Here is a 24288-nt window from a genome sequence, read left to right on the forward strand (position 1 = left end):
CACCACATAACCACAGGACATAGGTCTTCAACTCCCTGACCCTCAGCTCCTCTTCCATAACATGGGCGTGGTGATCTCCCTCCCCCACAGCACTAGGGAAACGTGGGAGACCGGGCCTGGGCATGGTGCTGGCAGGAGCCCCGGCTGGGGAGCTCAGAAAGGGACCCCCACCTCAGCAGGGAGCCAGGCGCTGCCTCCGGTCTGCCAGCCTTCCCTCTGCTGGTACATGTGTTTGCATGGTGCCCCGTCCCCATCAGAGCGGAGCCTCCAGGAGGTCAGGAAAGGACTTGGGTCTCTTTCGGCCCCGCCCGGCTCGGCGCACTGCGGGTACTTAACAAATGTTTGCTGACTGACTGGCGGGGTCTCAGACTGTGCAGAGACCCAAAGGATGATGGGAGAGCTGTGCGCCCGAAGAAGGTGGCCCAGGACCAATGCTGCCCACAGGCGGGAGCGGGATTGGGGGGGGGGGGCAGCTATGCACAAGGGGCCGGCGGGCGCTGGGCCACACCCCAGTGGTCCGGCTCCCCCCCAACACTGTCCCACAGGCTGGGGCCTGAGCCCCCCTTTACCCCTCCCGGCAATGGGCCCCCTCGGACTTCCCCCGCACCAGGCCTGTCAATACCCCCCAGCCGTGGGCACTGCCAACCAGCCAAGTGGCGAGACAGCCCCCTGGAGTCGCCATGGAAACGGATTTGTCTGCCGCATCCCTCCATCCCCTCCGCCATCAGCCTCGCTGCCAGCTCGGGGTGGAGGCGGCGCTGGGGCCCGAGCCGCTGACATTGCGTCGGATCCCCCCAAACCCTGCGTCACAGGTAGCGCCCTGGGGGGAGACGGAGCCCAGGCTGGGGGGCTGCACGCACGGGGGTGCTCTGGGAGTTCTCGCTTTCCCTCTGACAGCCACGGCCCGTTCGGCCCCGCTTTCTTCTGGCAAAGTCCCACTGGAGTCGAGGAGCCCGGGCTCTTCCCCACCGCGTGCCCGGCCGGCACTGCCCTGGGGGAGGGCGGGCAAGGCGGTCAGAGCTGCCCTCCAGAGGCTTCTCTGGGCCCAGGAAAGCAGCCGGGAGAGCCACAGGTGTGCGTGTGTGAGTGTGAGTGTACATACACATCTACAGTGTGCATCTCCTGTGCACGTGCACAGTACCCACACATGTACCTGTCACTTGCACGTATACACGGCACATGTACATACACAGAGGCCTGGAGCAGACAGGAGCCTGGGGTGGGCGCGCCCGAAGCCTGAGGGCATCCACAAGGCCGGGCTGCAGGCAGCTTCCCTGGGCCCAGGGAGGAGGGAGAGCGGGTCAGGTCTAGGGGCCAAGCCTCGGAGGGAGGCTGGGGAGGGGCTCCAGGGCAGAGGGAGCCCGAGGGGCATGGGGAGCTCCTGAGCTCGGTGGGCAGATCTGGGACCGAGTGTAGACCTCAGCGACAGCGTGGAAACAGGTACAGAGAAGACCGGCCGGCCTGGTCACACAGAAGCGGCCTCTGAAGCCCGTTACTCGGACCCCACACCCTGTGCCCTGACCAACAGGCCCGAAGTGGGCAGCACTGGGGGGCTGAGCAAAGGGACCACTGACAAGAGCCCGCGAGCACGACCAGGCAGGGGGGAATGAGCCCCTGCGTGGGGTCCCCGCCATGTGAGCAGAGGATCCTGGGGCCAAGAGGAAGGGGGAGCAGAGCTGCAAGGCTTGGTGGTCTTTTTAACCAGCAATTATTGAGCACCTATTGTATGCCAGACATTGTGTTAAACCCTAGGATACAAAGAAAGGCAAGGGACTAATGTGACTTCTTATGGGGGAGACCGTGCACACAAGCATGAAGAAGCTATGACCCAGTAACTGGCCGTGACCCCAGAGTGGGGGCATGAAGGCTAAGGGAGCCAAGGAAAGGCTTCCTGGAGGAGGGGGAGGGGCGTCCGGAAGTAGACATGCACAGAGTCACAGGCGGGATGGACCGGCCCGGCCTGAGAGAGACAAAGCCCATCGGACATGACTCCTGGGGGGCATCGGGGGCACAAGCTGACAGGAGGTTGGGAATAAGGGTCCAGAAGGGGGCGGGGCTTGACTAGCTACAGCCAATGGGTGGCTTTGGGCCGGCCACAGTTTTTGTCTCAGTTTCTCCTTCCCAAAGTGAGGAGGCTGGACCCTGGGATAAACAAGAGATAATTGTTGAAGAGAAGTGGAGGCTGTGGTGGGACGCTGAAGGCCACCCTCATGTCTCAGAATCAGAAAGAATGAGGGGCCCTGGGACGACCCCCCCAAGCAGCAATGAGCTAAGGCCCCAGTCGGCTCCTCAAAGTTATATGCTTCATGGCCTTCTGCTCTCCAAACCTCGACTTCTTTATCTTGGAAATGGGGATAATAATTTGGGCACAGCCGGGCGGAGCCCGGCAGGACCACAGGACCCTTATTGCCCAACATTGCTTCTTTTAGTTCCACTTCATCTCGCATTCATTTTCTTGGGGCTGTGTCACCTTGTGATTCACACGGGTGTCAGAAGTCCACTGGAACCCACAGATCCTTTTCTGAGGTGCCTCTGTCTCCCTAATCCTCCCTTTTTCAACATGTGAAATTGAGTCCTTGAGCCTGAGTCCTAGACTTGACATTGATCCTAGAGTTAGCCCAGTGCTCAGGTTAGAATCAGGATCTTTTGGTCCCAGGCCATCATCCGGGGTCCTTGCCAAGCAGAGGACGTGCTTTTGTCTGAGTCAGTGACAGAAAGATTAAATGGCCCAGCACTGAGCCCAGACTCTGAAATTCTGGGGTCTGGGGACTGCCTGTGTCCCAGAATCCTGTTGGGAGCACAGCCCCTTCCTGCTTGTCCTCTGACCCCTCACTCTCCAGCCTCAGCCCTGACCAACCTGGCCATCCAATGATACCAGACACTCTCCATCTACCACCTCCAAGCATTTGCCTCTAGCTGCGCCCCCTCCTGAATATTCTCCCTTCTCCCTTTTAGCTTCCCTGGCTTCATTCCTGCCCCAGCTAAAATCCCACTTTCTGCAGAGTCTTTCCCAGTCTTCTTCCCTCTGGTAATTTCCAGTGTGTCCCATCTCCAGCATGACTGCATCTGCCCCACTCAGAGGGATCTCAAAGCACTTGATAAACACTCCTTAACCTACGACTCCAGGGACATGGCCTCCCATCAGTCAGCTCTCTCAACCCCCATTTCTTAAACTGCTCCGTCCCAGGATTGCCCACAAGGCACGAAACCAGCTCTCAAAGGAGCTACCCAAAAGTGGGTGACATGAGACCATATTTATGTAGAGCCAGAGCAGGGTGGCCTAGTGCTAGAGAGGGAGCCCACAGAGGGAGTTACAGGGCCGTGGCCCACCCAGTGCCATTGTCAAATCGGGCCCCTAAATTCAGAGTCTTTTGGGAGGGGCAGCAACAAGGAGGGTGAAATCAGGAAAGCCTCCATGTTTAGCTTCCACTGCCTGGCATTCAGTAAGCACCCAATAAATGCTCCTTTACAGACTGCTGCCTGAGCGGTGTTTTGAAGGATGCCTGAGACTCACATGACAGAGGTAAAGGTGTGCACTCCGAGCGGGGACTGTGGCCGAGGCAGAGCCCTGGACACGGGAAATGGGACATCTTATGTAAGGGATGGGGAGAAAGCCAGCTCGGCTGAGTCACGAGGCAAGGGGGGGAAGCAAGTCGGCTGGAAAGGGAAGTTGAGGCCAGATCGCCAAGAGCTGCAGCAGAGGACCTCGCTCGAGGTCACCTGGCAAGGCGGTGAGGGAGGAAACCGTCTGCCTCGTGGGCGCTCTCAGGGTGAGGGCCCGGCTGCTGGACACGGCTCGCTTCTCGGCTCCCGAGGACCTGGATTCTTCCCCTTCTCATCCCGAGGAGCCTGGCAGGCTCACCCCCACCCCCTCTCGCCTCAGGCTGCAGGGCCAGCCCCAGCTCCTTTTCCAGGGCATCCCTTGCCAGCTCACACCCCCATCTGCCACTGGGCGTTTCTTATGTAACACCCTCCTCAGGCGGCTGGCACTTTGCTCTGGAGAGTTGCCCTAGCAACTATGGCACCTCGGTTCTCACAGCTCCTCAGGGTGGCCCCCATGGAGGTCACCTCCAAATACGGGCCAGATCCTAAAATGGCATCACCCTGGACGGAAAGACAAAGGCCCGGCTTCCCTGGGCCGTGCCGCCAGCATACTGAGGCATCCCAGGAGACCCAGGGGCGGGAGGCAGGTCTTAGGGAAAGGGCCAGAGTCCGGGATTCAGAATATGTCTTCTGGGAAATGTCTTAGGTTACCCAATGAATGTACTTTCCTTCTTTCTATCATTATACACCTTTTCATGCCCATCCCTTCCATTCTCTTCCACTGAGATCCACTCTTTTCATCCACATCCATCACAAACCTTCCTTTTCATGTCCATCCCTTCCATTCTCTTCCACTGAGATCCACTCTTTTCATCCACATCCATCACAAACCTTCCTTTTCATGTCCATCCCTTCCATTCTCTTCCACTGAGATCCACTCTTTTCATCCACATCCATCACGGACCTTCCTTTTCATGTCCATCCCTTCCATTCTCTTCCACTGAGATCCACTCTTTTCATCCACATCCATCACAAACCTTCCTTTTCATGTCCATCCCTTCCATTCTCTTCCACTGAGATCCACTCTTTTCATCCACATCCATCACAGACCTTCCTTTTCATGTCCATCCCTTCCATTCTCTTCCACTGAGATCCACTCTTTTCATCCACATCCATCACGGACCTTCCTTTTCATGTCCATCCCTTCCATTCTCTTCCACTGAGATCCACTCTTTTCATCCACATCCATCACAAACCTTCCTTTTCATGTCCATCCCTTCCATTCTCTTCCACTGAGATCCACTCTTTTCATCCACATCCATCACAAACCTTCCTTTTCATGTCCATCCCTTCCATTCTCTTCCACTGAGATCCACTCTTTTCATCCACATCCATCACAAACCTTCCTTTTCATGTCCATCCCTTCCATTCTCTTCCACTGAGATCCACTCTTTTCATCCACATCCATCACGGACCTTCCTTTTCATGCCCATCCCTTCCATTCTCTTCCACTGAGATCCACTCTTTTCATCCACATCCATCACGGACCTTCCTTTTCATGCCCATCCCTTCCATTCTCTTCCACTGAGATCCACTCTTTTCATCCACATCCATCACGGACCTTCCTTTTCATGCCCATCCCTTCCATTCTCTTCCACTGAGATCCACTCTTTTCATCCACATCCATCACAAACCTTCCTTTTCATGTCCATCCCTTCCATTCTCTTCCACTGAGATCCACTCTTTTCATCCACATCCATCACAGACCTTCCTTTTCATGTCCATCCCTTCCATTCTCTTCCACTGAGATCCACTCTTTTCATCCACATCCATCACGGACCTTCCTTTTCATGTCCATCCCTTCCATTCTCTTCCACTGAGATCCACTCTTTTCATCCACATCCATCACAAACCTTCCTTTTCATGTCCATCCCTTCCATTCTCTTCCACTGAGATCCACTCTTTTCATCCACATCCATCACAAACCTTCCTTTTCATGTCCATCCCTTCCATTCTCTTCCACTGAGATCCACTCTTTTCATCCACATCCATCACAAACCTTCCTTTTCATGTCCATCCCTTCCATTCTCTTCCACTGAGATCCACTCTTTTCATCCACATCCATCACGGACCTTCCTTTTCATGCCCATCCCTTCCATTCTCTTCCACTGAGATCCACTCTTTTCATCCACATCCATCACGGACCTTCCTTTTCATGCCCATCCCTTCCATTCTCTTCCACTGAGATCCACTCTTTTCATCCACATCCATCACGGACCTTCCTTTTCATGCCCATCCCTTCCATTCTCTTCCACTGAGATCCACTCTTTTCATCCACATCCATCACAAACCTTCCTTTTCATGTCCATCCCTTCCATTCTCTTCCACTGAGATCCACTCTTTTCATCCACATCCACTCTCCCTTTTTCATTTTTTCAATTAATTAAAATAATTCAAATTCTTTAAATAATGAATTTCTTTACAAAATTCCTACTATGTGCCACCCACTGGGCTAAGCGCTGGTAAATATGGACAAATAGGAAAGACAAATATCAACTGTCCTTGACTGCAGGGAGTTTGCAGTCTACTATTACAGGCAATCTAAACCACAAAATTATATGTGAAATAAGAGTAAAGGAACAGGGGAAGGGACACCCACATCCTGATAAATCTGGACAAGCCTCCTGTGGGAGGCGCTGGAGAGCCCCAGGGGAGCAAGAATATGGGACCCCAACAATTCCCAAGGATTGAAGGCTCAGACATGAGGGAGGTCTGCCAAGCCAGGGCCAAAAGGCCTCGCCACCGCAAAGCTGTGAATTATTCATGTCAAGTGTCAGGGGACACTGAGCTCGTGTGTGGCTCTCCTGAGCCTCAGAGCAGACATCACTGCGCTCACTGGCCATTGCCCTGTTGGTCTGGAAAGAATAGGGATAAAAATAGACTTCCCTTTACTATGTGGTGAGATGACTTTGAAGGTGTACTCACTCAGCTATTTTCAGAAGCATCCCTGCTTCTCTTGTTCTCCCTTCCATTGCTCAGGGAGAAAGAATACACACACACACACACACACAGGAGAAAGAATACACACACACACACATGGATGGGTGATAAGCATATACATATATTAAAATATGATACATTGTATATCTAAACATATGTTAACATAATTATATATTTAAATAATAGTATATATGTGCTTACCATCCATCCTCCTGTCCTCAGAGAATGGCTCATTTACATTCTTGTAAAGAAGCTTGCCTATTTTAAATACTACTTAGGAAAGAAGGAAGGAAACAAGCATTCATTAAACACCTACTGTGTGCCTGGCTAAGCACTGTACAAATAGTACCTCACTTGATCCTCACAACAATCCTAGGAGGCGGCTGCTTTTTTTGTCCCCATTTTACAGAGGAGGAAACCGAGACAGCAGTAAAGTGACTTGGCCAGGATCACCTCAGATTTCCCGGCTCCATGTACAGTACCAATAGTTGCCTCAAAAGAAAAGGTCATTTTGCTGAGGAGAGAGCACTGGATTTGAAGCCCAGTCATAACCTTAGCTCCCTGTGTGCTTCCTGTGTGCCACTGGGCATATCCCTCTCTGGGCTCTGGGGCCTTCCTCCGGCCTGACCTGAAGGAGTCTCCCTTCCTGCAGTCGCTTCAATGTATTCATAAGTGATATAGACAGAATCCACAAAGTCCAATAAACGCTACAACTTATCAGCCCTCACAGTGGCCAGAGCACCATGGGCTGTGTCCACTATGCCATAGCCTAGTTCCACTTCCACAAACACAATTGTGCTGCTCAGTTCTCTCAAGACACTGATTTTAACCATCTTTATATCTATATCTATATTTATATCTATCTACACACACACACACACACACACACACACACACGTATTCCACAAGAAGAGTTAAATTCAGCCTCCCAGGCAATCAGCTGGTTTAGCCCCTTTTCCTTGCCCTCTTATTAGTCATGACAGGAAAGTCTTTTCAGAATGCACTAAACTCCCCAGCTCCCACAGACTCCCCAGGGAACTCTCTTTCTAATAGTTTCTTAATAACAGAACAGTTAAATCACTTCTGACAAGGAAGAACTCTTTCCTTCTGCCTTCTCCCCAGATGCCTCATCCAGTCTCTTAAATCACAGACAGAACACACCTATTCCCTTGCCTGACTCTATAGAGAGAAATACCTCAGAGCAAGACCCAGCACCCCAAAATCCTCAACACAAACAGCTTTTCCCAGCCTTGCATTTGGTGTTTAATATGAAGTAACAGTAACTATTGTCTTTGTGAAGCAAGATTTAGAAGCCAGAGAGCTATAAAGAAGATTTTCATTTCATTTCCTTTCTTTGTTTATTTATTTCTGTGTGGCAATTGGGGTAAGGGACTTGCCCAGGGTCATACAACTAGTAATTGTTAATATTTCTGAGACCACATTTGAATTCAGATGCTCCTGATCCAGGGTCAGTGCTCTATTCGCTGTGCCATTTCACTGCCCTAAAGAGGGGATTTTTTCAAAAGAAAAAGAATAATTACTTAACAAATGTACTTGGAAAATTAAATACTAATTTGTTGAGATTTAGAAAAAGAATAATTATTTAAAAAATGTACTTGGAAAATTGGGTACTAATTTTTTGGAGAATGGACTTATGCTACCTCTCACATTCTCTATGTCAGTGTATTCCAGCTGGATGGGAGACTTGAAAATGCAAATGAAATATTAAAAGGTCAAAGTGAAAGGAAGCATGTACTTACACAAATTAAGGAGGAAGGATATCTTGTTTTCCCCTATCTACTAAATTGAAGTAGTTACTGGGGACAAGAGAGCCACATTTAAACAAAAATTATACAAAATTTCTATACAATAAAGAATGCAAGTAAAAGAAAATTATAGACTGGAATGGCCAATAATGTAAATGAATCCAACATGTAAGATATATAAAGAAATGTCTAAAAAATTAGCAAAAGCAACTTCTAGTCTACAATGGGTAAACCATCAAGTCAAGTAGTATTTATGAAGCATTTAGTGTATGTCAGGCACTGCTACAGTGTTACAAAAGGAGAATAAAAGCAGGCACTGCTACAGTGTTGCAAAGGGAGAACAAAATCAGGCACTGCTATAGCTACAGTGTTGCAAAGGGAGAACAAAGACAGACACTGCTACAGTTGCAAAAGGAGAACAAAAGCAGACACTGCTACAGTTGCAAAAGGAGAACAAAAGTAGGCACTGCTACAGTGTTGCAAAGGGAGAACAAAGACAGACACTGCTACAGTTGCAAAGGGAGAACAAAAGCAGACACTGCTACAGTTGCAAAAGGAGAACAAAAGTAGGCACTGCTACAGTGTTGCAAAAGGAGAACAAAAGTAGGCACTGCTACAGTGTTGCAAAGGGAGAACAAAGGCAGTCTCTGTTCCCGAGATTCATTCACAATCCAATGGGGGCAACCATGCAGATGACTTGGTACAAACCAGATAAATACAGGGTAAGTGAGGAGCTAGGAGGGGGAGAATTTCAGGCTTGGGGGACGGCCAGTGATTCACTACTGATATGTCCTCTCCGGGAATGGTAGTGCAGATTTGGCGATTATAAGGGGCCAGGGTGTCAAGGGCTGTAGCTCTTGCCTCTAGGGCAGTGATATGTGTGTGTATGTGTATTTGGTGGCTGAGATTGAGTAGTAGAAGACAAGGGCGACACATTCATCTCGAAGAGTCCTCACAAAAAATGCTTTAAGCTAAGAGACAGTTATTGCCTCTATTTGCAAATGGAGAAACTGAGGCTGGGAGACTTAAGGTTACATGACCAAGAAACGCGCTAAGTGGAATCTGAATTTAGGGCTTTGTTTCTTTTGTATGATGATGCTTTTAAGGGAAGGACTGCCCAGCTGGGAGGGCTCTTAGAAAAGGGTATCTGAGCTGGGAGGGGCCTAAATCCAGAAGTGAGGAAACTCAGAGAATGCTTGGCCAAGATGGAGCAGCAAATGTGTCTTCCTGTGTTGGTGTGGAAGGATGAGGGTTGCCTGGAATCCCGATGCAGGATCCTTGAATTTGTGTGGGGCTTTTTTCCATCTATTATGTGTAAGGCTTTTTACCTTTCACATTTTAGATGGATAAATCAAATAAAATATTATTTCTGGAACCTTTGATTTTGGCTAAAACGCTTCACATGATGATAGAATTGGAGATTCTTAGGGTCAGAAAGGGCCCTCAAGGCTCTACTGGGACTTAAGCAGCTGAGTCAGGGGCTGGACACATTCCACCCAGAAAGTCAAGTCAAGGCCCCTTCCCCTGCTGGGCCCCTCGGCTGTCTCTTTGAGCTGGATGGGTATGGGCTTGGGGGGCAGGATGCACATATTGCACCAGCACACCCTGACTTCAGGGCTACATGTCTTTGGGGAGCTGTTTTTTTTTTCATGTTAGGAACAAGGACTCCTTTCTGGGAAGCCTTGGGGATATCCTAGCAGTCCCTGAGAGAGACCCAGTATAGAGAAAGCTCCATCCCCTGGGGCAGAGCTATGGAAAGGCCCCCTATTCCAAGAGGGAAAGGTCCTTGGAAGGCCGGCAAGCCTATCCTCCCATTTAAGAGATGAGAAAACTGAGACAGGAAAGTGATTCATCAGGGTCCCACGGCCATTCAAGGCAGGGTTTCAGGGATCAGGCAGGGATGACAGCCTCCCCCCAACTTTCTGGTTTTACAGAAGAAAGCGATCTCTTTTTTCAAAAAGATGTCCCACCATTGGGCCATCCCCTGGTTCTGAGAACCCCTCAAGGGCAATTTCCATGTAAATGAGCCCAAAGAATCCTTCTGAAAACCCAGAGGGATGGGAAGGCAGGACCATGACACCCATTTTTCACAGGAGGAAACTGAGGCTGCTTGAAGCTAAGCAGTGGGTGGTCTCAGGAGCTGAGAGTCTGTGATGGAAGCAGGGTAGGAAGAGCCTTGGAACTTTGAGAATGAAATAGCCCAAGTTCACAACCTGCTTCTCCTTCTTCTAACCAAGCAGCTAGGTGACCCGGTGGACAGCGCCCCGATTTGGGAAGTTCTGAGTTCTAATGTGATCTCAGGTACTTATGGACAAGTCGCTTCTCTCTGTGTGCCTCAGTTCCTTCATCTGCAAAATGGGGATAATAATAGCATTTACCTCCCAGGGTCATGTTTGTAAAGCACTTAGCACCATGCCTGGTACAGAGTGGTGCTTAATAAATATTACCCTCCTTTCTCTCTGTGTGACCTCCTGTGACAATCAATCAAGAAACATTTATGAAATCCCACCAGAGAGCAGCATCTCAGTCCCCTAAGCTTTCTGGGGCTCAGTTTCCTCATCTGTAAAAAATGAAGGTGTTGGACTTACTCCCCTGGAGGCCCCTCCCAACTCTTCATCCAGGATTCCAGTGAGGGGGTTTGCGCTGAACGCTCTGGTTCCTGGGTCAGGTGACTACAATCGGCTTAGTCACCATCTTTTGGAACAGGTTCAGTGAGGAATAATCAGTCTTGCAGCTGCATGCCCACTGGGTGTGGGGGCGCCTGGGTCCAAACAAAGGGAGCTGTCTAGGAGGGATTATGGCTGATAGGAGGGGGTGGTCTGACTCCAGCACTGGTGTCCCGAGCCAGCTGATGGTCACCCCCTGGGAGGCGCCGCCCATTCAGGCTAGAAGGATGTGCCTCCCCTCCCTCATTCCACCTTAAAAAACGTGCCCCTCCCCCATTCAGGCCTAAAAGGATGTATCCCCTCCCTCAGTCCCAGAGAATTGCTTCCCCTCCCCCCATTCAGACACCTGGAAGGATGTGCCTCCCCTCCCTCATTCCACCTTAAAAAATGTGCCCCTCCCCCATTCAGGCCTAAGAGGATGTTCCCTCCCTCAGTCCCAGAGAATTGCTTCCCCTCCCCCCATTCAGACACCTGGAAGGATGTACCTCCCCTTCCCCTTCAGTCCCAAAGCACTAAATTCAGTCTTAGAAGGATGTGCTTTTCCCATGTCCCATTCAGGCCTAGAAGGATGAATCCCTCCCCTCATTCAGTCCCAGAAGGGTATGCTTCCCCTCCCCCCACTCAGACACCTGGAAGGGTGTGGCTCCCCTCCTCCCACACACTAGCACGTGTGGGCTGAGGGGCCATTTTGGAAAGGGAATGGTCATCCTTTCTGTGTCCGGACCCTTCCATTGGCAGGAGATGCCCGTGCAGCCCTCCTCCCAAGGATGCTTTTAGATGCTTAGCTGAATGGCACAGGATAGAAAGGAAACCCAAGGTGAGTCCGGAAAGCGATGAAATCAATTCTTGGGCCCTTTGGGATATAGAGCTCCTGACTCTGAGGGCTGACTACTGAGGAGAATGACGGGGCAGAAAGGGCTGTGGGAGGCGGCTCTTTCAGGCTCCCCAAAATATCAGACCTGGCCCTGAACTTTGACCAGCAGCTGAGCTTCCGCCCCACCCGAAGGCGACGAGGATGGAGGCGAAGGATCCACAGGTGCAGACATGATCAATCGCTGCAGCTCTGCCAAAGATGGGAAAGGCCCCGAAACTAAGAAGGCGCCCAATTCCTGCAGCTCAGTGAAAGAAATGGAATTCTTCCGAACCCAGGAAATGGACAGTCATTGGGAACGAAGAGCTGGCTAAGTGACGGAGCAAAATGAGTCACACAACGAGATGCACTTACGAAGAAGAAGCAACTTCTAAAGGCTCAGAAAGCCTGATCGCTGCTTCCAACAGCCACGAGGACCAAGGATGAAGGAGGCTCCCCACCTCCTCACAGGGATGCAGGAGGAGATGGTCACTTGGACAATGTGTTTGTGCATTTTGGGTATTAAGATTCACTTTTTTCTTTTAAAAAAATTAGTCACTCACACACCTGTCAGATTGGCTAAGAGGACAGGAACAAATAATGATGAATGTTGGAGCGTATGTGGGAAAACTGGGACACTGATGCATTGTTGGTGGAGTTGTGAAAGAATCCGGCCATTCTGGAGAGCGATCTGGAACTATGCCCAAAAAGTTATCAAACTGTGCATACCCTTTTTATCCAGCATTGCTGCTATGGGGCTTATATCCCAAAGAAATACTAAAGAGGGGAAAGGGACCTGTATGTCCAAAATGTTTGTGGCAGCTCTTTTTGTGGTAGCTAGAAACTGGAAGATGAATGGATGTCCATCAGTTGGAGAATGGTTGGGTAAATTGTGGTATATGAAGGTTATGGAATATTATTGCTCTGTAAGAATTGACCAGCAGGAGGAATATAGAAAGGCTTGGAGAGACTTACATCAACTGATGCTGAGTGAAATGAGCAGAACCAGAAGATCTCTGTACACTTCAACAACAATACTGTATGAGGATGTATTCTGATGGAAGTGGAAATCTTCAACATAAAGAAGATCCAACTCACTTCCAGTTGATCAATGATGGACAGAAACAGCTACACCCAGAGAAGGAACACTGGGAAGTGAATGTAAACTGTTAGCACTACTGTCTATCTACCCAGGTTACTTATACCTTCGGAATCTAATACTTAACATGCAACAAGAAAATGGGATTTACACACATATAGTGTATCTGGGTTATATTGTAACATATGTAAAATGTATGGGATTGCCTGTCATCTAGGGGAGGGAGTAGAGGGAGGGAGGGGAAAATTTGAAAAAATGAATACAAGGGATAATGTTATAAAAAAAATTACTCATTCATATGTACTGTCAAAAAATTATAATTATAAAATAAAAAAAATTTTAAAAAATTAGTCACTGGAAGAAATAGGAATAAGAGAAAAAATAGTTAGGGGGGGAAGAGGAAAGAAAGTAAAACTATGTAAATAAAATGCCCATGAAAAATGGAGGGAAGAACAAACAAGTGGGCCAGTTTTGAAAGTAAAATGTAAAAATATTACTTCATTCTTGGAACACAGACCAGAGAAAGTCAGAGACAGAGGAAATGGAACTCGGAGCAGGACACGTGGGCTGACAAAGCTGGGAGGGGGCTCTGACAAAGCAGAGCCATCCCTTCTGCTTTACATGGTTTCTACGTGAAGTAATTCCTGGGAGTGTTCTGTGTCTGCTGATTAATTTGTATAACATGAGCCAGTGCTCCCTGGGAAATGGTTCAGTAGCAATTGAAGTGGTTTGGCTTTAGTTATCCTGGAAAGTTGAGGCGTGGTCCTTTGGGAGGGGTGCCCTCCCTTCTCTCACTGAAGGGTTACTGGGAAGGCAACCCTGAGCCGGGGTGAAACACAGTTTATCCCAGTTCATTCCAACTGTGTAGAAGGTGAGTGTGGGTATGATTCAGGGAGGAGCCGCAAGGCGGGACTTGGTCTCCCAGAAGCCTCCACCCATGGAGTCTTGAGGCTCTCAATAGTTTAGTGGCTCCCTATGTGTCAGGCACTTTAAGTTTTGATGTCAGGGGGCGTCATGGGGGAGAGAAGGGAGGATGTATGTGAGAGATATTACAAAAGGCAGAACCGATGGAAATAGGGACTGACTGGATATAGCCGGAGATGGAGAGGAAGGATAGAAGAAGATTTATTACAAATCTGGGTGACTGGGAGGATGCTGGCGTCCTCACCAAGAATAAAGAAGTTCCAAAAGGAGGAACGTTGCTTGGGGGAAGGGCCCCAAGTGTGAGGAGTTGAAGCTGTCTCCTGGACATTCAGTTTGGGACATTGAATGAGCAGCTGGAGATATGTCTGGAGATTTAGAGAGAGGTTAGGGCTGGATAGATAAATAGAGCTAAGAATCATAGGCAGAGATAGTGTAGCTGAATCCAGGGAGTTGATGTATATACATCTATATCTATATTGTATGTGTGTATACATCTATCTCTCTATATATACACATATATCTATATTATATTCTAGATTATATATAAGGAGACCCACCAAGTATAACAGTGTATAGCATAGATATAGATATGCATAAAAATTGTGTAAGTATAGAAAGAGAAGGGGCTCCAAAGCAGAAGTCTGAAGGGACACCTACCATGGCTGCCTGTAGGGACAAGAGCGGTGAGCGAACCTCTTAGAGGAGAAGGGATAGAATGGGATGTGGTGAGGGGCTGGCCTTGGCAAGAGGGTCTCCAAGTCCTGAGATTCTAGGTCTATAAATCAAAGGGAGCGGCCAGCTGAGCACTGCCACACAGTGAAATGGAAGCCCTGGCTCCCAGGGGCCTCAGCTCCCACCAGCAGGATGTTCTTCCTTATAACAAGGCTAACCTCAGCTCTTTGTGACTTTCCCCACCTGCCCCTGGGTCTGACCTCCATGAGGTCCCATGGATCAAGTCAAGTCCCTCTGACAGGGGGACAGTCCACCAAACACCACCAGGACGGCTAGCCCTTCCAGGGTAAATATCCCAGTTTCTCCACCCAATCTTCCTATTTGACATACTCCTGGAGCTTCCCCATGCTGGTGTTCTCTGCCCAAAGCAGAGCATAGTGGTGCAGATGTGCTCTGAGCTCCTCTCCTTAAGGGTTCCACCCATATACACACAAAGTGCTTCATGGGCTATTTGTCAATGTGGCCCAAAGTGGCACTGGCTCTCTGACTCACCAAAAGCTCACAGACCCCTCTAGATGGGCCTCTGAAACCTCAGAATTCCCCCTTGGCTCGTCCTTCTCTCTCATCCCCCCAGCGAAGCAGGTGACAAACTCTGGGAATTCTGGCTCCCTATGAGTTCTAGGCAAGGACAGGGCTTTGCATTCACTGTGCCCAGCTTGATTCTTAGAACCCAAGAGGCCTCAGTGGATGCTTGCTGTCTGATCTGTAAAATGGGTCTTTCACTAGCCACCCTCCAAGATCTTTGTGAAAAAAGTTTCAGTAAAAGGGCTACATCCCCATAGGCAGTGAATGGCCAGGCTACTGCCCTCCACTCCTCCCAGAGGCCCCAGGGAGCTGCTGCTGGGGGAGCCTGGAGAGGGCCGCAGCTGGTGGAAATCCTGGCATTCTCCCAGGCTGCTAATGGAAGTTTTTCTAAACATCCCACTCCTCCTCTCTCATTCAGTTCCGTTCCCTCTCAGGCCCTGTTACATAACCCTCCCTCCCCTCTCTGCTCTCAGCGAACATCCTTTCTGCTCTTCTACCTTTCCTCCGTGATGCTCGCTGCCTCCCTGACCCCTCGGTGCTAAATCTGGAGGCCCCAGCTCTGCCCTGGAATGGCTCTTCCGAGGGGCATCCGAGGCCTCGGCCGTTCAAGGGGACGGGATCTGAACGGGTCAGTTGGAGGCCGACAGTGGCCAGCCAGTCTGGGTACCCTTTCCTGCTGGCATTCACTGCCGTGAAAGCTGTTCCTCTCACATGGTGTGGCTCTCTCTGATAGAGACAAAATAGGAGTGGAGAAATGAGGGGGAAGATTGCCCTGGAAAGAGAGGGAAGAGGGAGGCTGCCACTTCTGACACTGATGGGCCGGCAGCATGGGGGAGAGGGGCTGCTAGGGGTATGGGGGGGGAAGGGGCTGTCAGGGGCATGGGGGAAGAAGGCCCTCTTCTTCATGACAGAGAGCACCATTCTAGGAGCCTGACTGTGACCATCACCGATAGAGCTCTGCCAGGCTCTTTGGTAGCAGGATGCGGGTGCTTTGTGGCTGACAGGAAGTAGACAGAAAGTGTGTCCCTGCCGATCACTGAGGGGCAGTGGGAGCCCACGTACGAATCACCCTCTCTCCTGGTGGATCCAAACCGAGCTCCTCCCCTCCTGCCACAGAGGTCAACACCCTCTCAGCTCACCCATGGGGCTGTCCTGACCAGCCCGTCAGGACGTTCTGACAGTACTCCCCTCAGCTGTGAGATCATGTTCTGGATCCAAACTCCCCATTAGGTTCTGGATCCAAGCTCCCCATTAGGTCCTGGATCCAACCTCCCCATTAGATAAACAGAACTGTACAGAACTGCTTCTCCTGCGGCCCCACAAAGGTCCAGCTGATCTCTATACAATACCACATTTCAAGATCTGGTTTGTCCACCTTCAGTGCCACTGCAGAAACGGATTTGGATGAAAGGACTCGCTGGGGGGAGCCTCAGATTCCTCCTCATCTAACGTTTTTATAGAGGAGGAAATCGAGGCACACTGAAGGGAGAGCGAGTCCAAGGCCACCTAGGGAGTTAGCGGCTGAGTGAGGACCAGGGTTCTTGAGCTCCGGGTCGGTCTGTGCCGGTCTTAGCAGAAGGAGCTCAGAATGGAGGTCCTGGCCAGGTCTGGAACCTCAGCCCGATCTTCTGTGCCAGGCACTGGGGAGCCAAAGGTGAATCACTCAGTCAGGCAGTGGCCAGCCCCCACACAAACGGAATCCTCATGAAGGCGCCCTACCAGGTGCTCCCCAGGAGAGGAATTCACCAGCTCCCGGGGTCACCCTTTTCCCCTCTAGAAAGCTTTCTCCCCAGCCTGCACAGCCTCTTGGAAAGTCCCCTCATTGCTCCTGAAAAAAGCTCTGCCTTCCGTTTCCCATCTACTAAAGGGGGAAGCTCGATCAGGATGCACATACTGCCATGGATAGAACAAGGCAGGGAGACCCAAGGATGGATCCTAGAGCCAGTGTTAGGAGGGAGAATCAGGGAGAACTTCAGGGTGGAGGAGGCAGCATCTGAGCAGAGCCTTGAAGGCAGATTCTAGGCATGAGATAGGCGGTGTGAATGGGCAATTCAGAATGCCAGCTGCTGGGCACGTGGTGGAGGGAGTGAAGGGGCTTCCTGAGGAGGTTGGAGGCAATCCCCCATGATGCCCCGGGAAAGGAAGGAGGAAGCGCAATCATGTCCAGGAAGGGAATGAGAATGAAGGGAATTCTGGGCAGGGGAAAGAGAGGGAGCACCCCAAGGACTCAGGCCTGCTCCCAATGGACGCTTCCAGGGGTCACTAAACACACGGGGCAGCTTGTATTGAGGCGGGTCTCCAAAGTTCACAATGGCTTTTCATGGACAAGTGGGAGCCATGGGGTCAGGCAGTAAAGGAGGTGGGGGGAGTGGACTGGACATTGGCCACGGCACTTCAACCCAGCCTCTGTTTCCCTACTGTAAAATGGGCCAGTTCTTCATCTAGGTCCCATGACCCGAGGAGAATCTGTGTGGCATCTCCTGAGGGGAAGGGAAGCGCCCTGAGGGCAAGAGCTGCTTTCTCCATTATCCTACATTATCACAACGTTATACATTAGCAGGGAGGGGCGTGGACACAGCCCCCTGGCTTTGGAAGATCACAGGTCCATCCGTTCAGGACAATTCTCTAGATAGTGAATCGTGGGGCCATTCGGTGCGCCCTTGGACTTGGAGCTGTCCCGACTCCTCCGGCGGAGCCTGCCCCGAGGCCCCCACCCCATCAGTGCGCGCACCTTCAGGGGAGCTGCCGGAACTCCTAAAGCCCCCCCAGACCCCGCCCCAGGCGCGCAGCTTCCCGAGCGGCCCCAGGCCCTCCCAGCCCAGACCAGCCCCACCCCCATCCTGGGTGCGCACCTTCACGTGGAGCGGCTGGAACTCCTCCAGGCTGAGCCCTCTCCCCCCCTCCCCATCCTCCCCCCCTCCCCGTCCCCGCCCGCGCGTGCACCTTCAAGTAAAGGTGCTGGAACTCCTCCAGACTGAGCCCTCCCCCCAATTCCCCCGCCCGGGCGCGCACCTTCACGTAAAGGTGCTGGAACTCCTCCAAGCTGAGCCCTCCCCCCTCTCATCCTTCCCCCCCCCCCCCCCCCCCGCCCCGCCCGTGCGCACACACCTTCACGTAAAGGTGCTGGGGAACTCCTCCAGGCTGAGCCTTCCCCCCTCTCACCCTCCCCCCGCCCCCGCCCCCGCGCGCGCACCTTCACGTAGAGCTGCTGGAACTCCTCGAGGTTGAGGCGGCCGCTGGGGCAGTCCTTGAGGAAGCCCTTGTACCACTGCTTGAGCTCGTGCTCGTTGAACTCCGTGCTCTTCACCAGGTCCTCCATCACCTCCGGGGCCAGCTTACTGTTCTGCTTCCCCATGGTGCCTGCGGACAAGGACAGCGGCACCGTGAGCACTGGCGGGGGCGGGGCCCGGAAACTCCCCCCCTCCCCCCCCCCTCAGACGGGGAACCCGTGGGACGGAGGGGCCCCGGAGACGGCGCCGGGGCAGCCTGGGGGTCGCTACCATGGAGACCGAGCGTCCCATTTTAAGGACGGGGAGGATGCCCCCAGAGCTCCCCGGCTCTAGAGGGCGGAGCGGGATTCGCATCCAGCGCCTCAAAGCCCACACCTGCTATTCCTTTCCCGAAAGAACGCCTCCGCCTCAGTTTCCTTCTCTAGGTAAAAAGTGGCCTTCCAAGGGAACCAACGGAGAGAACAAGTGGCGAAATACTCTTCCCTCCTGAGGTGGGAGACGGGCTTCTGCCGGGGCGCACCCGCTGCCCCCACAGACGAAGCCCTTTAAGGCGCTGTTCCTAGCCCCGCTGCCGCCCTCCGCCCTGCCTCTGCCCGGAGGCTAGCCTCTCCTCCGCCCAAGCCCGAGTCTCCATGGCGCAGTTCCCCACGGTCCCAGAATCAGCTCTGGACAGCTCCGCCAAGCCCGACCTCACTTTTAGCCCTCTGGGGCAGGCAGAATAAGGCTAATCCCCCTTCCAGACCCTGCCCCTCCCCCAGCCCCTGGAGGTCACCTCTCGAGCCCCAGGGCCCCCTCCCGAGGAAGCAGCAGCGTCTCACAACACCCGGCCCGGCTCCTTGCGTGTCTCTGTCAGTAGAACTCTTTCTACAGAAGCCACTAAGCAGGGGACCCCCGTTCTCCGGTGCTCTTGCAGCCCCTGCCGAGCTTTTCTCAACAGACAAAGCAGCCTCCGCTTGCCCCAAAGGCCCCCAGGGTCCGGCTCCTCGGAACTAACGAAAACCCCCAGACGGATCCCGAATTACACTCAAACCTGGGGTTCGGGGCGAGCCTGGGAGGCAGACTGGCTTGGGGGAGGGGTTGCTGGGCCAGCCCATCACAAATGCTAAAAAGCAGCTTAATTTCCATGGAACTTGGGGCGCTCCATCCGTTATTGTGTCAGCATTTTGTTTTCTGAAGCAACTCCCCCCCCCATCTGTGGGACGCCCAGCTTCGGGGTTTCTGCCTCGGAATAAAGCTTCCAAAACACCAGGCCTGGGGGCAGCACCCCGTTTCCCTGGAGGCCTTTTCAGTTTGCAGAGATTGCCATCGATTGGCGGGACCCACGCCTTTTTGCCCTCTCCACCCTCGCCCGTGCACACAAGGGCACACACATACGCAGTCAGTATGAGCCCCTCTAATTTCTAATGAGGCAATGGGGGTTAAGTGACTTGCCCAGGGTCACGCAGCCAGGAAATGTTAAATGTCTGAATCAGATTTGAACTTGATGAAATTAGATTCAGGGAAGCAACATGAGATTGGGATTCCTGGGGGTCAGGGAGTTCAATGATGAGGTTAGTGGCAGGTTCTGGGTTCAGGGAACCGAATGAAAAGGTTTGGGTCCCCGTTTTGGGGACCCCCTTCTGGCGGCCCAGAGGTCCTTTGTAAAGGGATTTATGAACCTGAAAAACTAGACTGGCAAAAAGAAACTTATTATTGGCGTTGGGGAGTCAGCCTTTGCTGTGCATGGATAGAAAGGCGGAATCCTTAATGGCAAGGTCCTGACAGGGGAGTAAAGTTTCTAGTAGAGAAACCCCGACAGAGAGCCATAAAGTCTCGTTAGATTAACAGGTGAGGGGGACAGAGAGAGGGTAACGCTGAGAGAACATCCTTCTGTGCCGGGAAGAGGGCGCTCCCTCGGCGCGGCGTGTTAGCTCCTCTGCAAGGACTGAGCCCCAAGTTGGTGCTTTTTATCTCCAAGCTGGGGTTCGGCTAGAGCTGGAATTGAATAGAAAATCTCAGCACTGAGGTTAGAACCTCCCACTCCGACTCAGCCAGCCCCATCTAGATAACAAGTGAAGCTGTGTCTCCCCCCGCGGGGTCTTTTACAGGGGCAGGATTCAAGATCTGTCCTCCAAGGAGTTTGGGAGTTCCAGGGTCCCTTTGTCAAACTCGGGTCCTCCTGACTTCAGGGTTGGTGCTCGATCCACTGCGCCCCCAGCTGCCCCGAGCCCCCTCTTATTCTTACTCCCAACAGACCCCCAGAAATAGGGTCCGAGTCCTAACTAATTGGTGAAGCGAGGAACTGAAGCATTTAAAGGGCTGCCTGCTGAGACTTTTGGTGGCCAGCCTGGGGGCAGCAGGAAGCTGAGAATTAGTGGTCTGGGGTCGATCTTGGCTCTGTCCCCGAACAGCTCCCTCCTTGGGGCCCAGCCGCCTCCTTTGAGGCTTGAACCCACGGGCTCAGAGCTGCCTTCCGGGACTGTGGCAAGAATCCCCGATCCCTCTGGAGGCCATTCATTGATGCCATGCAGATTTTGCCAAAGGTGCCCAGTCAGAGATTCAAGTGGGATGGAGGCTCAGGAGGAGGCACTACATTGGCTGAAAGGGCTTTAGAGCACAGAGGGAGGCAGAACAGAGAAGGTCAGAGCCGCAGGGAACGTTACTCGGACATCTTGTATAAGTAAGGAAGACGATGCCCAAGGGGCCGAATCCAAGCTGGCACCTGGGCCCCTTCCCACCTCCAAGCCCAGGGCTCTTCCCAAGGTGCTGCCCATTCTGTACAAGGGACCGCCCCCGGGTGCTGAAATCGCACACCACACCTGGGCTGGGGCTAGAATCCCAGGCTTCTCACGGCCAGGGACCCAGGTAACTGGATCTTCCCCAGTGAGATCCAGGGGGATCATGGGAAGAAAGAGATTTTATTCGAAGGTGTTTGGGAAAGCCAGCTCGGATAAAATGGAGTGAGGGTGCGGGCTACTGCAGGCTGCATGAGCTCATGGGTCTCCGGGAGTCTGCTCCCAGAGGCGGGAAGCTCTCCCGTGGGGGGGGGGAGAGAGAGAGGGAGAGGGAGAAGGAGAGGAGGGAGAGGGAGAGGAGGGAGGGGGAGAGGGAGAAGGGGAGAGGGGGGAGAGGGAGAGAGACACAGAGGCACAGAGAGAGACAGAGAGTATGGGCTACGGGAGGGAGAGGGGGAGAGGGAGAAGGGGAGAGGGGGGGAGAGGGAGAAGGAGAGGAGGGAGAAGGAGAGGAGGGAGAGGGAGAGAGAGAAAAACAGAGAGAGTGTGACAGAAACAGAGAGAGAAAGAGAGAGAGAGAGAGAGAGAGAGAGAGAGAGAGAGAGAGAGAGAGAGAGAGAGAGACAGAGACTAAGAGACAGAAAAACAGAGACAGAGAGAGAGTGACAGAGAGTATGGGCTACGGGAGGGGGAGAGGGAGAGGGAGAAGGGGAGAGGGGGGGAGAGGGAGAAGGAGAGGAGGGAGAGGGAGAGGAGGGAGGGGGAGAGGGAGAAGGGGAGAGGGGGGAGAGGGAGAGAGAGACAGAGACAGAGACAGAGAGACAGAGAGAGACAGAGAGAGAGAGAGAGTGACACAGAGAGAGACAGAGAGAGAGTATGGGCTGCGGGAGGGAGAGGGGGAGGCTGGGTGCAGATTCTGCCATGGGGTCCTGGGCAAATCGTTAAACTCTGATCATGGACAGCCAACTCTCAAGGAATGCGTGTTACTGAGACTCACTAGAAACGGGTCAGAATGCTGACTAACAGAAGTAGCACTGGTCCGGAGCAGAGGACTGGGTTCTAGTGTACTCTCGAACCACTGAGGATCCACAGCTGTTATCTCTCTCCCTGGGCACCACCCTGCCCTTTCTCCGTGTCTGGCGGCTCTACAGTGCAGATCCCAGCTGTCCTTGGATCACCTGCCTGGGGATCCCTAACTTATTCTGTCATGGTTCCTTCTGGCAGGCTCTGAAGTCTCTGCCCCCCTTCTTGGAATAATGTCCTTAAAAAAAAGTTGCAGAGGAAACCACTTGTTTTGAAAGTCATCAAGGAAAGTTGTTTCCAGCTCCAGAGCCGCAGTTTCAGGAGAGCAGCTCTGGGATGTGCCCGGGCCGGGCTCCCCTCCAGCTGGGGAAGCGGCCTCCCCCAGCCCCAGCCGCAGGGAGCGCAGGAACAGACACACTTGCAGGATTATTGTGGTTTGTTTCTAGAAGGGACCCTGGCATCATGGGAGGGAGGGAGGCATCAGCCTGGGGGGGCACAGATAGAGACGGGGCACAGATGGCCCAGGGTGCAGTGGGAGAGCCCGGCCTGGGGAAGAGTACGAGGTGTGAGGAGGTTGGGGGGGGAGTGGGAAGAAGTTCCCTGGTCCGGGGAGGGTCGCCAAGGGAAGAGCCGGCGCTGGCGGCCAGAGGCTTGTCCCTCTGCACTTAGGTAAGGTCTCCCTCCTATGTGTCAGGGGCTCCCCAGTTGGGAGGGATGAGCCTGGGGGTCTGCCGCCCGCAGGCCTGGCCTCCAATGCCCTTTCCGCCTCCCACTTCTAAGGTAAAGCAGCAGACGTAGAGTAAGCACCTACTGTGTGCCGGATGTTGTACTAAGTGCTGGGATCCAAAGGAAAGCAAGAGCAAGAGGCCCCGGCCTAGTGGAGACCCCCAGGAAAGACGAGGAGGAGATACGTGGAAGGTAAGGAAGAGAATCCCAGGGAAGAGCGCAGAAGAGGAAGTGGGAGGCGGGACTTAAGCCAGATGTGAAGGAAGCAAGCTCAGGAGGCAGAGGGTCCCTGGCAGAGGGGCGAGAGCCCGGGAAGCCCTCTGGAACTGGGGGATGGCATGGGGCGGCCGGAGCCGCCAGGAGCCCTTGTCTGTGGGCAGAGCAGGAGGGGCAAGGATGCTGGGAGCGGAGGGGGCAGGGCAGGCAGCAGAGCTCTTCATTTGCTCCTGGAAGCTCGAGGGGACCCTGGGAAGTTACTGAGTGGGGGGGGGGACATGATCAGACTTGAGCTTTAGAGAGATCCCTTGGGTGGCTGAATGGGGACGGACTAGAGGGAGTGTGTGGGGGAAACTGAGGCAGGACCCTCCTCCCCCCCTCAGTGATTGCAATAGTCCAAATGCGAGGAGATGAGGGCCTGCACCCGGGTGAGGGGAGCAAAGGGCCGGAAGCAGTGGTCCTTGGTCTGTTGGATCCGGGCTGGGGCCCGAGCGCTGAAAGGGCGGGGCTTCCCCTTGCCGGTAACAGGAAAATCAGGGAGAGAGAAGGGTTCTGGAGGGGAATAACGAGCCCCACTTCGGGCCTGAGGAATGAAAGCGTCTTCTAGTCGTCCTGTTGGGGACGTCCCACAGGCAGATGTGAGTCTGTGGGTGAGCAGAGAGAGGTCAGGGCTGGACTCTGAGAATCCTCAGGGGAGAGAGGGGCAGCTCGGAGCTAAGCTTGGCAAGCCGGGCTCAAAGCCGCTGCTTCCTCCCTGGTTCCCAGGGCACAGGGCTGGCAGCCAGAGAACTGGCTCTGCTCTTTGGTTGCTGCGGTCTGGGGGCCAGTGCAGGGCGCACAGTAGGTGCTTACGGGACCAGTCACCATCTCTGTGACCGTGGGCAGGTTGGGAGCACTCACTGCTCCCGTTCCTAGAGCTTTTTGAGGTTTGCAAAGCCCTGTGGATGCCCCTTATTGATCCTCCCAACAGCCCTGGGAAACGGGTGCCGAGCCCCCTTTCACCCTGAGGGGTAAGTGTCCAAGTCCAAGGTCACACAGCTCAGAAGTGCCCAAGAGCAGAGGTTAAAGCCAAAAGCTGACCCTTAATGAGGTCTCATGCCCAGGGCACAGGGGGTGGGGGGTGCTGCTCTCCCCCACTTCTCTGAATTTATCTGCTCCTCCCTCCTGGGGTATCTGGTTTCCAGCCTCCTATTTGTTTCCAAAAGACTTCTGTGAGGGGAAGCAGGCCGTCGGCTGGGAGCATGGAACGCCATTTATTCTGGAAGGGGGACCTC

At 53.0% G+C, this 24288-nt stretch overlaps 1 protein-coding gene across 1 annotated transcript in view; it reads right to left on the reverse strand.

The window, feature by feature from the left end:
- The window catches only part of VSNL1 (visinin like 1), a 381159-nt gene that overhangs the window by 7872 nt on the left and 348999 nt on the right, over positions 1-24288 (reverse strand). Inside the window, exon 2 of the mRNA XM_074285405.1 lies at positions 18299-18465. Coding sequence (XP_074141506.1) covers positions 18299-18460 — 162 coding nt within the window. The 5' untranslated portion in view covers positions 18461-18465. The remainder of the gene's footprint in view (positions 1-18298; positions 18466-24288) is intronic.

Source organism: Sminthopsis crassicaudata, chromosome 2, assembly GCF_048593235.1.
Source record: "Sminthopsis crassicaudata isolate SCR6 chromosome 2, ASM4859323v1, whole genome shotgun sequence".
In the NCBI taxonomy this organism is placed as follows: domain Eukaryota; kingdom Metazoa; phylum Chordata; class Mammalia; order Dasyuromorphia; family Dasyuridae; genus Sminthopsis; species Sminthopsis crassicaudata.